At 43.5% G+C, this 14,102-nt stretch overlaps 1 protein-coding gene across 1 annotated transcript; it reads left to right on the plus strand.

Moving 5' to 3' along the window:
- The first annotated feature begins 894 nt into the window (after window positions 1–894).
- Window positions 895–5,572, plus strand: LOC144128691 (uncharacterized). Its single transcript, XM_077662298.1, has 4 exons — window positions 895–1,134; window positions 1,516–1,579; window positions 2,850–3,012; window positions 5,455–5,572. The coding sequence occupies exons 1-4, from the start codon at window positions 895–897 to the stop codon at window positions 5,570–5,572; spliced, it is 585 nt and encodes a 194-aa protein (XP_077518424.1).
- Window positions 5,573–14,102: the final 8,530 nt, after the last annotated feature.

Here is a 14,102-nt window from a genome sequence, read left to right on the forward strand (position 1 = left end):
CTCTGCTTTTCCATGCCCGCTTTTTTTATGGACATGCAGACCAGCTGCTCGGAAAAGATGTAAAGGTGAATGTTGCTAATACTGTATTATTCAGCAATGTTTTTCGTTATTCTGATGATGAATTTTTATGGCACAAGGGCAGCTTTAGCCGAAGAGCGCTATGGCACAAGGTAGTTTTTCATTGCACAAGGTGGGGTCATAGACCAATTTCCCAAGCATTTCACCCTAAAGAAGCTGAGTGCCAGGCAGGGGAAAGCTTTATTGTACCCATTGTATCACCTGTGAGTACCCGGCGGCACTGGGGATCGAACCCTGCTCCTCCCGCATGCGAGGCATTTTCATTATTGTGATGCTTATAACGTGACAGGATTATTGAAACATATTATAATTTAGTAAGGGTAGAGTGCTTTTTCACATCATGGTACAGTCATTGCTCTAAATCGCTTTGGCAGCAATGCTTCAGAGAACAGTAATTTCATTTGACGCGAAATTCTGTGAGCTCTTCATTGTGGGCAGGCACGTGTTGCAGAATGAGAGAATAGCTGTGACTTAGTCTCTTGCAGTAATCAATACTACACATTTGCTTCAGCTGTCTCCTGCTAAAATGGCAGCAGCCTGTGTAAAAACAGACTTAAATTTTCATGGAAGCCAAGAAAACTTGTGCTGAACTCTTGCAAACTCTTCAGATGGGCTGCATTTATGCTGTACTTCTATACATATAAATCAAAGCACCGTGGTAAAGCTATCCGACAATCATGCCAGCCATTTATGAAGCTTTTGAGTCATTTGCAATGCTAGCGCCCATCACCGTCAAGAGAGTTGAAGAGTTCTCTTTTTGTACAATTTTTCACCACTTGAGAAAGATGTTGCTGGGACCTTTCATATTGAATGTGAATGCAGTTTTACTCATCTGCTGAGTTTTTCCAGGCCATATCTGAAGAAAAACCAGCACTCTGTGCTTCTGCACTGGCCAACTTTCTCAGAGACAGTAACAAAAAGGAGGTGCTGTACTACTATGTACAAATGGAGCTTGAGGAAAGTAGGGGCAACAGAGGAGCAAAAGAAGCCGCTTTTTTGCCACTTCTCGCAGCCCTTTTCATGGACGATGTCGGCCAACTCTTTCGAGTTTTTGAAGTGAGTTCTTTGCTCTTTCTGACCTCAGAACTGTATTAGGATGCGAATTAAATTAAGAGAAGCTGGCTGCAGTTACCCATGTATAGCATACTGCTATGTTAGTCTTCCAACCAGTCGGTATAGTGAAAGAAGTTGACGTCATATGATTTTCAAACTGATGCCACATGCTTCTCTTAATATTTCAATTAATCAGTGCCATAAAATGTGATTTTGTATTGATTGAAACTGTCTAGAAGGCAGCAATTTAATTATGTCAATAGGACACGCTAATATGTTACGTGCTGCTGTCATCCCGTGGATGGATAGGACACGGAGCAGTACTAATGCCTATTATCTTGTGTTTCAGTTAGAATGCATTGTGTTGTCTTTGTTGGTTTTCAGGAAGGAACAAGCATCACGGAGAGGCTGCATGAGTTGCCATGCACTCCAACTGTTGTGGCACTTGGTAAGCTTCTCTATACATCGTAATTATTTCTTCAGTGCTACACTAAATCCAAGGGATGTCATTGTTGTATTCACTTTTGGAGATGTCGTTATGTAACAATTTCTTTATGTCAAACGTGACACAATGAGCTCCATTACCTAGAAGTCAGACTACATGCTTTATGCTGAAAAAAGTTGGATTGATTTCGTATGGGAACATTGAAAAGTGGTCCTATGAGCATTATACAGGGGGAAATGAACGGCTACGCAAATCAGGACACAGACAAGAAAGAGACACCACATGCGAGTGCGCATGTGGTGTCTCTTTCTTGTCTGTGTCCTGATTTGCGCAGCCGTTCATTTCATCATGCACCAACTCGCCCCTCAGGCCGTTATTCTGATTATACAAGGTGTTTCACCTAAGACTTTACAAAGTTTTTAAAAATAGGATTTATTTAGTTAGAAGAGCACTGTTTTCGACATAGCATTGCCAGTGGTATAGCGCATCACAATACAGCTAATATGTGCTAACTAGCACACTTGTTAATATTGAATGGTTACCTTTTTAACTATTATGGTCAGGCTCCCTAATTACTGAGAGGCGTGTAGCGCACTGTGAGTAATGTCCATATCAGTTTTTAGAACTTCAAAAAAGCGGCTACCCTCGGCTCTGTGCCCCAATTTTTTGCTATTTCAACGGTTGATGTGCACTGGAGAGGTAGCTTTTCCTGCAAGCTCCTCGAAAACGCATGTATTTCGGCACAATGCAGCCAAAAATTGTTAGGCCACACTGCTGAGGGTAACCACATTTTTGAAATTTTAAAAACTGATATGGATATTTATTATGGTGAGCTACATGCCTCTTAATAATCAGGGAGCCTAACATTAATAGATAAAAAGTTAATTATTCAATATTGATTGATAAGCTTGCTAGTTAGCATATATGTCTTAGTTGTATTCTGATGTACTACAGTATTGACAGTGCTATGCCGAAAAAAGCGCTCTTCTAACTGAATCATCCCATTTTTAAAAATTGTGTGAAGTCATAGGGGAACAGAAGAACACTGTACGTTGCGTGCAAAGTAAAAAGCCTACTCTAAGCTAGTTGTGCTGACATTGAGTATATTTTTTTAGAGCTCGTACAGGAAAATATCTGCAGGAGAAAAATTTCTTGCATAAAAAACTTCGAATTGCCACTCATTCGATCACTGAAAGCATAATTTGCACAAGTGACTTTACCTGGGTTGCAATTTAATTGTAGTACTCCTAATTGTCATACTACATTCTTACAGGCAGCTTTTTTCAGAACCAATGCTATATTATATGTGAGCAACAAGTGCTCTTTTCTGAGCCAACTGGCTTTGGCGAGGCGACACGGCTTGCTTTCCTTGCCTACTATGTCTTCAACATGTCCTACCCTGTGAAAGCTGCAACAACTCTTGAATTTCTCCAGAGGTGAGTTTCCCGTTTATACTTTCGAAACATGCCAGATTTACTCAGCACTTGAAGCTGATACATTGTACTGGTACAATAACTCTTTAGGCACTGACATTAAGGAGTGCATAATGCTCATGTCTTAGCACTGCTTCACAGCTTCAAACTACCAACGTGCCACTGCTTATGCTAGTGAATAAAAGTGTCTAATTCACATCTTGCCATTTGGCGCTTGCATTAAGCTGTTAGTGCCCAACATTTCGAATTCACGAGATGCTGTCTGTATGCTGTGTGCTCATTACTACATAAAGCGTGCATTCAAAGTATGATGTTAATGTTCTCAGCAGCCAGCACTATATGATCAATATGTTTGGCGTTACTGTGAGCAAGCTAGATGATGAGGAGGGCATGCATGTGCAGACTCCAGCCAACATCGAACAATTCTTCATCTCTCATTCAACAAAAATTGCAGGGGAAAAAAAGGAACCGATTTGTCAGATAAAAAAACATATTTTTACTGTGCGTGAGCCTTCGAGTTGGCTCGAGTTCTTTGGTTTGATCCTTCACACTACTCAGTCCAGATGCACAAAATGGACCAAATTCTAATTGTTACCATTCGGTGACATGCTAATTTCTCAACTTTTGGAGGCAGTGCAAAAGTTTTAACTTTGGCTTTCAAATCTAGGTATGTTATGGCGAATTCCACTTCTAGATCCGGTCGACTGATGCAAATGTCCCCAGAATTATGCATGTAATATGCTTCCATTATTTTTCTAGCCAATTGGTCGTTGTACCTAAAAATAATGGCTGTAGCACAAAATACCTGGATGCAGCCACACAAACGACGGTGCAGAGTGAGGTCAATGTATGACTTTGCTGAGTTATCGCAGGAATTTTAGTGTTCCTGAAGCCTGTTATTAACACATCGTCCGGTCTGTCCAATGTACGGCACAGCAAGAAAGCGGAAACCTTAAACAACTCCAAAACTGCACGAAATGAAGTTTGGGCGATGCTTCACCTGACACCCATCTGTTTTACCATGCACTTCAGAATGTCATTCGCACTAGATTCGGAAGCAAGGCATGAATACAGCGTGAATTCTTTTTTTTTCCCCCGAGGTTTACTACGTAGTTAAAGTAACCTTCACCGCACGGCTTCACAGCCGTAGGAAGAAGCCAGCTTTACTGTGTTCAGAGCAAAGCGTGCAAGTGCAAAGCAGAAGTTGGCTGTGGATATGGAAAGGTGACGGTGCAGGTCGCTGAGAAATAGAAGGCACTGAAAGAGTAGACTGGAGTAGAGAAAGCAAAAAAGGGCAGAGTTGAGCAGGCCTAGGCAGCTGGAAACGCCAAGTAGCGGCAGCAGGGCAGTGACGGCGGCCGCTGCTGCTTGTAAGGCTGCGCTCCTTAATTGCGCCATTGGAGGTGTGGCTTCACCCGATCGCGGCGCACATCTGAAGGTTTGCCTCTTAAATAACATGGATTTATCCGCTACTTTCGCATTTTAACCAGCCATCTGCCTTTTTATGGGGCCCTCAGCTATGGTTGGCCTAAACGCCTTGGGATTGCATTATAATTATATTTCTTTTAATATTCTCCCGAGTTCTCAAACTGCCCCTTGCATATTTATGCAAATAAGATAAAACTCATTTTTTCATCGTATTGTAGGCCATACTGTTGTCTGTATAGCTAAAAAGCATTAAAAAAGGATAATGTTGCCGGTAACACAGTTCGGTGAAAAATGCTTAAGTCCTCGGTCTTTGGCGGATTTTTCGCAGGCCACAAACCAGAAAAAGCTAGTCAGCAGATTCTTCAGGTCCCATCAATGGTCCTCTCAGTACATCTTGTGACATTTTATTCCATATGCTTTCATATCTGGGGAATGCAAAATGCAGTACTTGTTCCAGCAAACCCTGAAGTAATGTCTCAGTCTGAGACCATTCAGGATATAAACAAATAAATAAAGCATTGTGCTTTCCTCACTTGTCATTGGGCCAAAAAGGTATTCTAGGCACCATATCCTTAAAAGCACATTTAGAAAGACAGTCTTTAGCTTGCAGGCAATGACATATGGTGTAACTAAAAGTTTGTGATCACCTGCCAAGCTAGTGCACATGGATATGCAGTTAAACGTGATTAAAGATGTGATGTGAGTAAAGTGAAGTACTATTACTTGCTAGAAATAACTGGTAATTATGGCAACTTGTCTTTGCGTATGACTGTGTCTGCATGTTTCAGCAGTTGTAGCATGCGGAGTATCCTCTGCAATTGCTCATACTACAGAATGAGTTTCTGGAAAGAAAATGGCTGTTTCTTTAAAAACATTTATTCAATAGAAGTTGCCTGTACCTTTTTTCTACATCTTCTTTGTTTTAGAAAAAATGATGCATGCTGATGTGCTAAGCATTACGCATCTGGTCTCTAAAGCTGACAGGAGAATTTGAAAATGCTTCTGTTCTTCTTACAGAGAAATCTTTGACATCAACCCCACCAAAGGGACCAAATGGAATGGGAAGCAGAAGTGCCGGACAATCGTTCATGCCAGAATTATGAAACTGGCGGCAAATCTTCGACTCAACACCTGAAAGTCTAAGTAGGCAAGTCATGCATTTTTTTTCAAGGCTTTAAGGCATTTAGATTGTAAGCTTCAGTTTCTGAGCTCTCTCGTGGAGCACAGACTCCATGTTGCGCCTTGCTTTCTTTTTTGACTAGCAGAAGTTCCATGCATCTTGTTCTTCCATGCAACACACAAAACAGAAAGGTGTTTCATTCTTTCAGATTGTGAAATAATGCTAGGTTCTTGCAAATTTCAGAGTCGAACTAATGTTTTCGAAATTCTGATGTGCCACGAGCAGGTTTTTGCCTCTTTTTCTATGAAACGCTAAGAACAAAGCTGCTGCTTTAACAAAAACGCAGGTATTTGAAGCTCGAAATTTTTATCCTGTTATAAATATTATGCAATGTCGATATTTGATGTCAAACCATGCTCAACCAAGTACCTGAAGGTTTTAATTAAAGTTGCATGTAAACATGACTTAATGCTGAGAACCCCTTTATGTCTGGCTAGTGCATAATATGTGTTAGCTACTTAGTGCGGCTGCACATAAATGATTACACTATTTTATTACAATGCATTTATTAAACGGTCCAACTAATCCTGCACCTGACTTTTTTCCTCCTTTTCAGCCAGGCCACACGGAACCACATTATTTTCACATAAAAATATCTGCAGCTCATTAATGTACAGCATTTTTCAAGAATAAATACATTTGCTATTTCATCATGTTATTCTCTGTTATTGCATGTAAGCCAATATGTGCATGCTCTCTAGAATGCTACATGACACTTTCCTCAGACAAACAGACATGAAAAAGCTACAAGTAAACAAACTGCGTATCTGCAGCAGAAGCTATATGAAAAAAGTACATTAAAACAATACAGATTATTTCGTTTAAGGTCAAATGACTTCCGTGTGAACGGAGGAAGTATGCATGCACATGACGAAACCTTCGTTAAGAGTGAACAGAGGAAGTATGCATGCACATTATGAAACCTTCGTTAAGAGTGAACGGAGAAAGTATACATGCATGTTACGAAATAATTGTTAAGAGCGAACGTAGGAAGTATGCATGCACATTATGAGACCTCTGTTAAAAGTCAACGGAGGAACTATGAATGCATGTTACGGAACCTTCCTTACGAACACAGCAGAGGAATCTGTTGCCAAAAAACGATTTCATTTCTGTGCAAGCATGACGGAACTTTTCATCACCAAGAATATGACAACCGTCATACGGAACCTCTGTCTCTGGCATTTAGGCCGTAGCTCATGTTGCGGAAAACCCTCCGGCAACGCATTACCAGCGGGTTTCTCTGTATAGCGGAGCATATTTTTTTACAGTGTAGTCGCTTTATTCCAGGACAAATTTAGCGAAACAATTTATTTTTTCTTTTCGAAATATGAACAGATATCATTAAAAGCAACTGATTCACAAAGAGACCTCACAAAATCAACCTCTGCTGACTACTTATTTTTGATTCCCCTGTCCCCGCATGGCTGAATTAACAAAGAGCATCCGGAGCAGCACAGGCTGCCTTAGACGCTTCCGCGCAACCGTCTGCTCCAGTTTCTAAGAGACGCTGGCTTTCTATATCACTCGATAGTCGTCGGGCAGGGCAATAGATCTCTGAATACTAAATGGGTCTGGGCTATGAGGAAAACCACGTTTGAGGTAAAGCGCGCAGGAAGACGTAGGCTAGTGAACATGACCGACAAGCTCTCATCCCTGCTGCTGTCATCAAAAGAGGCAAAAAAAGCTATCTATAAGACATGGTTGCTCAGAAACACGCGTGACGCATTTTCTTAATGTGGCTGAGTGACGGTAAAGAAAAGAGCTATTTTTCCCCAGTTGTGTTTTCTTTAAAAAAGATGCGAAAAGGAAGGAAAATGAACGAATACTGGAGAAAAAGGCACCTTTCGTTGGCGTCACGCAGCCACGAATTCCTTGCTTGCTGACGCACAAAAGATTGGCGCCGGGATATTCGTACTGATCTGACGCAAAAAGAAGTAGAGAGAGGGGAGGTATTATAATGCCTTCGTGGCATTAAGGTAAAACAAATAATGAACTGAAAAAACGCTGCGACGGGAGTTTCACATACTCGCTTCACCACAAGAGCGCCTAAATAATGCGACTGCCTTATTGAGAAACGTCTTTGTGGTCAGATTCTGAAGAAGCCACTCTGAAAATTTTGATGCTGCCTGGCAGGTTTAACACTCCACCTTCAACTTGCCTTGCCTACGTCATCGGCGCCAGTGCTTTTGGTCTGGTGGACGAAACATGCACTTCTGACCACGTGGTGCAGAAGGCGCGATGTGTACTGAGACAGCCGTAATCGGAAGAAGGAAGGTCGCGACGGGCAGCGACAACGGAGCGCCTCTAATCGGGAGAAGAAAGGCGGCGGATTACGCACGAAACTTGCAAAATGGAGGATAAAACAGGCAATTTCCCCTATCGGACCAGGCCCTTTTGTTTGAAGTGCGCTCGTGCTGTGTGGGTGATGCAGCAGTATGAAATCAAGCTAAAAGGGGATGTTGTGTACACGGGTGTTCTGGCCATATTATTAAACGGTACCGGCTATATCGTCTTCCTGGTGATAGCTCGCGCCGAAAAAATTGGCAATCGCAGGCAAAAGAGACGACTGGGCCATTTCATTAAACTCCAAAATATGCGAAGTAAGGCATGCGAAACGATTGTTTTGCAGAGCAGCTTCTGCTGTGGTACACTCGTCGCCTCGTTTAATTCACCACTTAACTTTTCACCCTGATAACTATTGAAATTAGGAGGCGTAACAGGCGCCCTCTGGCTTTGATTTCATAGAAAACGACAAGCTTTTTTTTTTTGGTGTGGGGGGGGGGGGGGCTTTGGCGAATATGCAACTGCAGCTGCAAGTTAGTTATCCTGATTGTTGCAAAAGCAATTAAAATGTAGACTATCCAGGTCAAGAGATTGCAATGGAATATGCTACGCACGTTGTAATATTGCATTATGAAAAAACACAGCGCAAAATGAACGGGACAGAACAGAACCAAGACAAATGATTGTATAATGATTGTATAGACTATTGATAAGGCACCGACTTTCTCGGCAGAATGCCTGCAAAATGTGGTATACTATACAGTAACTAACTCAGATTCACTGTTTAAACAATCTCTGGTACCACCCTGTCTCGAAAAAATAAAAAAACATTTCTGAGTTCCACGCAGCAGCTGCAGTTTTTTCATCAAAACGGAGCGCCGCCACAATGCGCTGCATGCAGCCGAATGGGAGTGTGGGACACAACATGCCCCCTTTGAGATAGCGGTGTCTTCACCCTGAAACTGGCGCTGGCCATCGAGCCACCCTACTGGGCTTTCCTCCAGCTCCTCCTCTAGCGTCCACGCGTGGTTCGCTTTCTCGACCCTTGGGGTAGCGGCGATATCTGCCCGAAAGAAAACGGGATTATATAAACGCTGTCGGGTCGGGATGGGCCATACCAACATCTGGCGCGCCCCGATTCGACCCGCAACGTCGGGCAAATGTAAACAAGGGTATTGTTTGGGTGGAGATGTTGAGATAAGTGTTGGTGCTTTCTCGACCCGCTGTGCGTAAAGGCTTTTCTTTTGTTTCTGCGCGGGCTTTCAAAGAGGATTTTAAAACCCGGCTCCTTTTCCCAGTCGTGCGTGGGGTTCCCGGAAGCGTTCGTATAGGGCGGCTTCCACCACTTTCTCGGCCTCCTCCTTGCCTCCAAAATCACTCTCGATAGCTGGCTTCCAGTACTGTAAGTTGCCTAACGCACGTGGCACGAATGAAGAAAAGACGCCGATTGTCAATTACTCTTCTCTGTTTTCCACTGTTCACGGAGCGAAAGCTTGAGCGAGTTGGTGTTACACTCTTTACATGACTACAACCGGGCAAATTTAGGATAAGTTAAAAGGGAAAGCGGATGCCAAAAAAGGGGAAGCTGCGATATCATGCCAATTATTTATCTTTATGTCCCATGTCTATCTATAGTTGTGGCTGTTTCCTCAGTGAACCTTAGTTCAAGTCGGCACCTGGCTTGTGTCCTTCCTTTTATTCTGGTCTTTTGCGTTGTGCAGTGACGACCTCACGGTTGCATCTATAGTAATTGCAATAGGAATACGAGCTTTCCTGCACTCTAGTGTAAACTGCCATCTCTGGCGCTCAACAAAAAATTAGTTCTTTTATGAAACTTATTACATATATGACCATACAACTATAATAAACATCACTTCAGTCAACATCTTTCCTTGAAACTGAAGTTGGTAGGTTACAAAGTGAGAACTGAATGATTGCCAAGTTCTTTTTACCTTTGAGAAGAATGGACAGATCGAAAGAGACGTGCAATCGCTGTGAACAGGGTAAGCACCGCGCAGGACACTCGAATGCATTCATATACACTTCAAAAAAAGATATTCGCCATACATGCGGCGGCATTCTGTTCACGCTTACCTCCATTGCAAAGATAGAGGGGGGGGGGGGGGGGGGGGTAGGAGGCGACTGTGTATAAATGTTGCAAGAACAAGGGTCAGAAGAAGGAGGTGGGTAGATTTTTAGGGCGTCTCCTTCCCCTCACTCATTTGAATCCTCCACTGCGTCCTCTTAATATGTTAGACGTAGGATTTTCTTGCATCCAGGTTGCATTTCTAGGCTGCTTATTGCTTCTAGAATTTTTCATTACGTGTTAGTGGACGTATATATTCTCGCCCTGCTTTCAGTTGGAATGATTTTCGCATACTGACCAACATGATGAGTTCTGTTAGTCTGATCAAAAATGAAGAAAGTGCGTGCGTGTGACTGCAATTAAAGGAACAGCCCTTGTTACTTTTACAACGTGCGTTTCCAGGCAACTAAATAACTTTTATTAAACTAATCATTTTCCTAGAAACAATGTTCTCCGGCGGTATTTCATTCGACACTGAAGCCGGTGTGAACAGAAGCACTGTGTGTTGTAAGGTTTCGTTTTTTTTTTGTCTATTTACTTTTTTGAGCGGGGGTTAGGGGTGTGCCTGCAAACGCCGATTCTTCCTCACCGTTTGGTGCGCGAGCTGTTTCAAATGGCGTTTCGCATTTACCCGTTCATCGAAAGCGCCCTCGAGAGACACTGCGGCAAATTAGCTTTAGTATCGGCAATGAAACACAGAACTTGAAATGAAAAAAAAACGATTGAAACGCACTACACTAGCGCTGACCATCATCTAAAACCTCTTGTTCTTTTTTTAAGTGTTGACTGTTTGTGCTATATAAAACTTTAGTTGGAGAAAATAGAAAACAAACGCACCAGCGCTGCCAGTCCAAGTAAACTAATTTTTTTCTGATGAAATAATGGTGATAGTAAGATACTAAACACGGTTAGCTCTAGTTGAACTTCAGTGCTCGTCACTGTAGCATTCGTTTTAGCTCGCTTGATGTCAGCCACAAAAACTTTAGTTGGAGGATACGTTGAGAAACCAGACTGCTACTAACAGCACCCGAGATCGGATCGTAGCAGGGTATACCGATTTGCCGAGATTTAGGCTGTTAGCAACCAGGAAAATGACAGACGCCACAATCATTTATCAGTTTCTGCTATTAGGGTGCTATTTGTAAACATATTTCTTGATAATGATTCCACGAATTCAATATATCTAGCCCTGAAATGCTCTTTACACGTGCGGGAATCGTACAACAGGAGATCCGGCTTGGTTCATTGGGGTTCGAAGGAAGATGGGCAAAGGTGTGAGGCCCACCGTCTAACCCAAGCACTTTTTCAACTACCACTGCCAAGCCAACCGCACCTGCAAATACTGCACCCCACTAAGGTTGAAATTGGTTTATACTGATAAAAAAGAAAAGAAACAGGTCACAGAAGCTGGACAAAGTAGAAGAGCTGACAAACAGGGGTGCTCCCTCCACGCACTCTCTTCTTCTGACTATGCCGTAACTAAGTCGTCTCCACCCACTTCCATCCAACGGGGTATCTCGAAATACCAGGTGACGCACATGTCTTGTTCGAGGTAGTGGCACCTTCCCTTTCGCGACGCACCCTGACTGACGGCTTTGTTGTTTTGTCGGTGCTGGCACTTTCAGAGGATTAGAACCGAACTATGGCATAGCGAATGGCTTCTAACCTTCTTGTGTTCGAAAGGAAAATTCATTCTCAAGCCACCATTAAATACCGAAGTTTGTTTGGTTTCAGAATAAGCACCTTGATGCCCGCCTCAACGACTGCAAACCAGACAAAACGAGCTGTGCCCACCTTTCGCTCCCAGGTGGCCAGCTTCGAAACTCCCCAACTGAGGTATCTTCGCAGACACACGGCCGGGGTTAATCACTAATAAACACTAAAGACACTGTCCAAAGCGAGGTTGAGGGAGGGGGCAGTGCACCCCATTGCTTCAATAGGCGCGTAGAAGGGCGCTGACAAAAGCTCTTTCTAACACGCCTCGCCTCATGGTGGGGGTCACTATGGGATTGGCTGGACAATAGTATTGTCTAGCTCGTGTGGGCCCGAGGCGACTGTCATCTGGTTGTTCACCTCGGTTCCCAGCATAGGCGCGCCGCACTGGTGACGCCACGTAGACGGCAAATTGTAAACGTCTTAGAAACACATACCCTGTCGTAAATATCTCTTGATTTTGGGTTGTTTGTAGCGCTGTTCTGGTAAATTTTCTGAAGTGTGGCCTTTTTATTGCATTGTATTATGTAGATGGCGCTCCCTACTACAATTATCGCACATTGCTCTGTTATTGGGATTTTTGTTTGGAAATTGTATTTGATAGTCGTTACACATTGACGAAAAGAATCAAAGCCCGAGATTTCAAGGTACATTCAAGAGAAAGAAACAACCGGTGAAACACTCCAACCGTGCTTAAAATATTTCAAGGAGAGCTTAGGTCCTTCAGAAGCACTACAAAAAATAGCTTAAATCACCATGAGCGTGCTCATTCTCCGAAAGTCGTAGAGTAAAGGCGATACTTAGCCATATATAGACAAGTGTTAGGCTTTTGAACGCGAAACCCGCGCATTGCTAAGAGCATTTTATTGTCAGCTGTTTTAGAAGAAACACTAACTTTGATCAGGATCAACTTTAAAAATAATTGAGGCAGAGCACTAATATTTCTTGGAAAAAAGAAAGATTGTGCCATCTCCAAGTGTGCAAAAATCGCCGCAGGACAGTGAATATCGTAAACATTATTGCTGAATATAATTTCCTGTTTTCACAGACTTTTCACAGACGCGTGGCTAGTAAATCAAGCTATATAAACACTTCTAAATGCTTAACCGCACTCATTAGCGCCTCAACTCGAAGCGACTTGAAGGTTTTCGCTCTAGATTCAAGAGATTTTTCATAACTTTCCATTTCCTGAGACAAGTTGAGCTTGAAATGCGTATTTTACCTTTGCGATTTCTTTTGCAGTTTAAAAACATTTTCAGCTATTGATAAGAGAAATGCATCTTTTAAAAGCAGGAAAAATAGGCTTTCTGAATATGATTCAAGCATATTACAAACCAAACGAACAAAGTAGAGTTTATGTACAAATATTACGAATAATGTCGTCTGTTCTCCCCCGGAGACATAATTACGCTAGGCTCCTTTGTTTCCTTCCCGCCATGAACACCCCCCCCCCCCCCGCACTGCCTTCCTCTGTGTGGATGAAAAAACAGGAGAAAAAGTCCTGGCTCTCCGCTTGCCCTCGACCAGCGCCAGTCGTGGGGCTCCGAGTGAGGGCATAGGGCTACAACGGCCCTTCGCCGACGTCATGGTCGCCGACCACAGGTGACTCCGGCCACTGCTGCCATTCTGTTAACAGAAATACATGAGTGTAGACAGAAAGTGCGCGCACTCCCTCCTATAAGACATAGTGCGTTAGAGAACAGCATACTTCCCTTTCTGTTCACTCTTCCTCGACCGTATGGCAACCAACCAGGAGTGAGCGAGGGTCGACCTCGGAGTACCTGGCATGCCCCGTGATTCACGAGATGCCATTGAGGCGAAACATTCCCGCCAATACCAGGGTCGCAGAACAGACCGGCGGTTCTTGCTCCTGACGCGGGAATCCCATTGGCGGCGCTATCTGTACCTACTGCGATGGTGGCGTGGAAATACTTCTTCCCACAGCAGAACTTCCGGTTGAAGAGTCTAATAGTGTCGCGGCAGTCGTTGCTGTTTTGACAGAAGTTCTACTCGAGGCATCAGCGGTTCCTGTTGTGCGAGCCGCTGTCGCCACTGCGCCTATGGTACTTACTCGAGTAGTTGCAAATAACTGCGCCGCAGCCCATGTTCTTGCTGCGACAGTAGTGACTGCTACGGTAGAGGCAATGTCTCCTGCTGAGTTCACAGTTCTTGGTGTAGAGGTTGTCTTTCCGGTCGTGAAAGCAGTTCCCGCAGAAGCAATTGAGGATCCTGTTTTGGCAGCAGCTCCTCTCGTGAAGCTGGCTTTTGTGGTCGTGATTGCAGTTCCTCTCATTACAGCGGTTCCTGCTGTGGTGGCAGTGGTTCTTAGTTCCCGCCCGTCTGTGCTTCTTGCGTCTTTTTGCCTCATCCGCACGGAGCGACCAGTGGGCGGCGGGGTCA

Source organism: Amblyomma americanum, chromosome 1 (assembly GCF_052857255.1).
Source record: "Amblyomma americanum isolate KBUSLIRL-KWMA chromosome 1, ASM5285725v1, whole genome shotgun sequence".
Classification (NCBI taxonomy): Eukaryota; Metazoa; Arthropoda; class Arachnida; order Ixodida; family Ixodidae; genus Amblyomma; species Amblyomma americanum.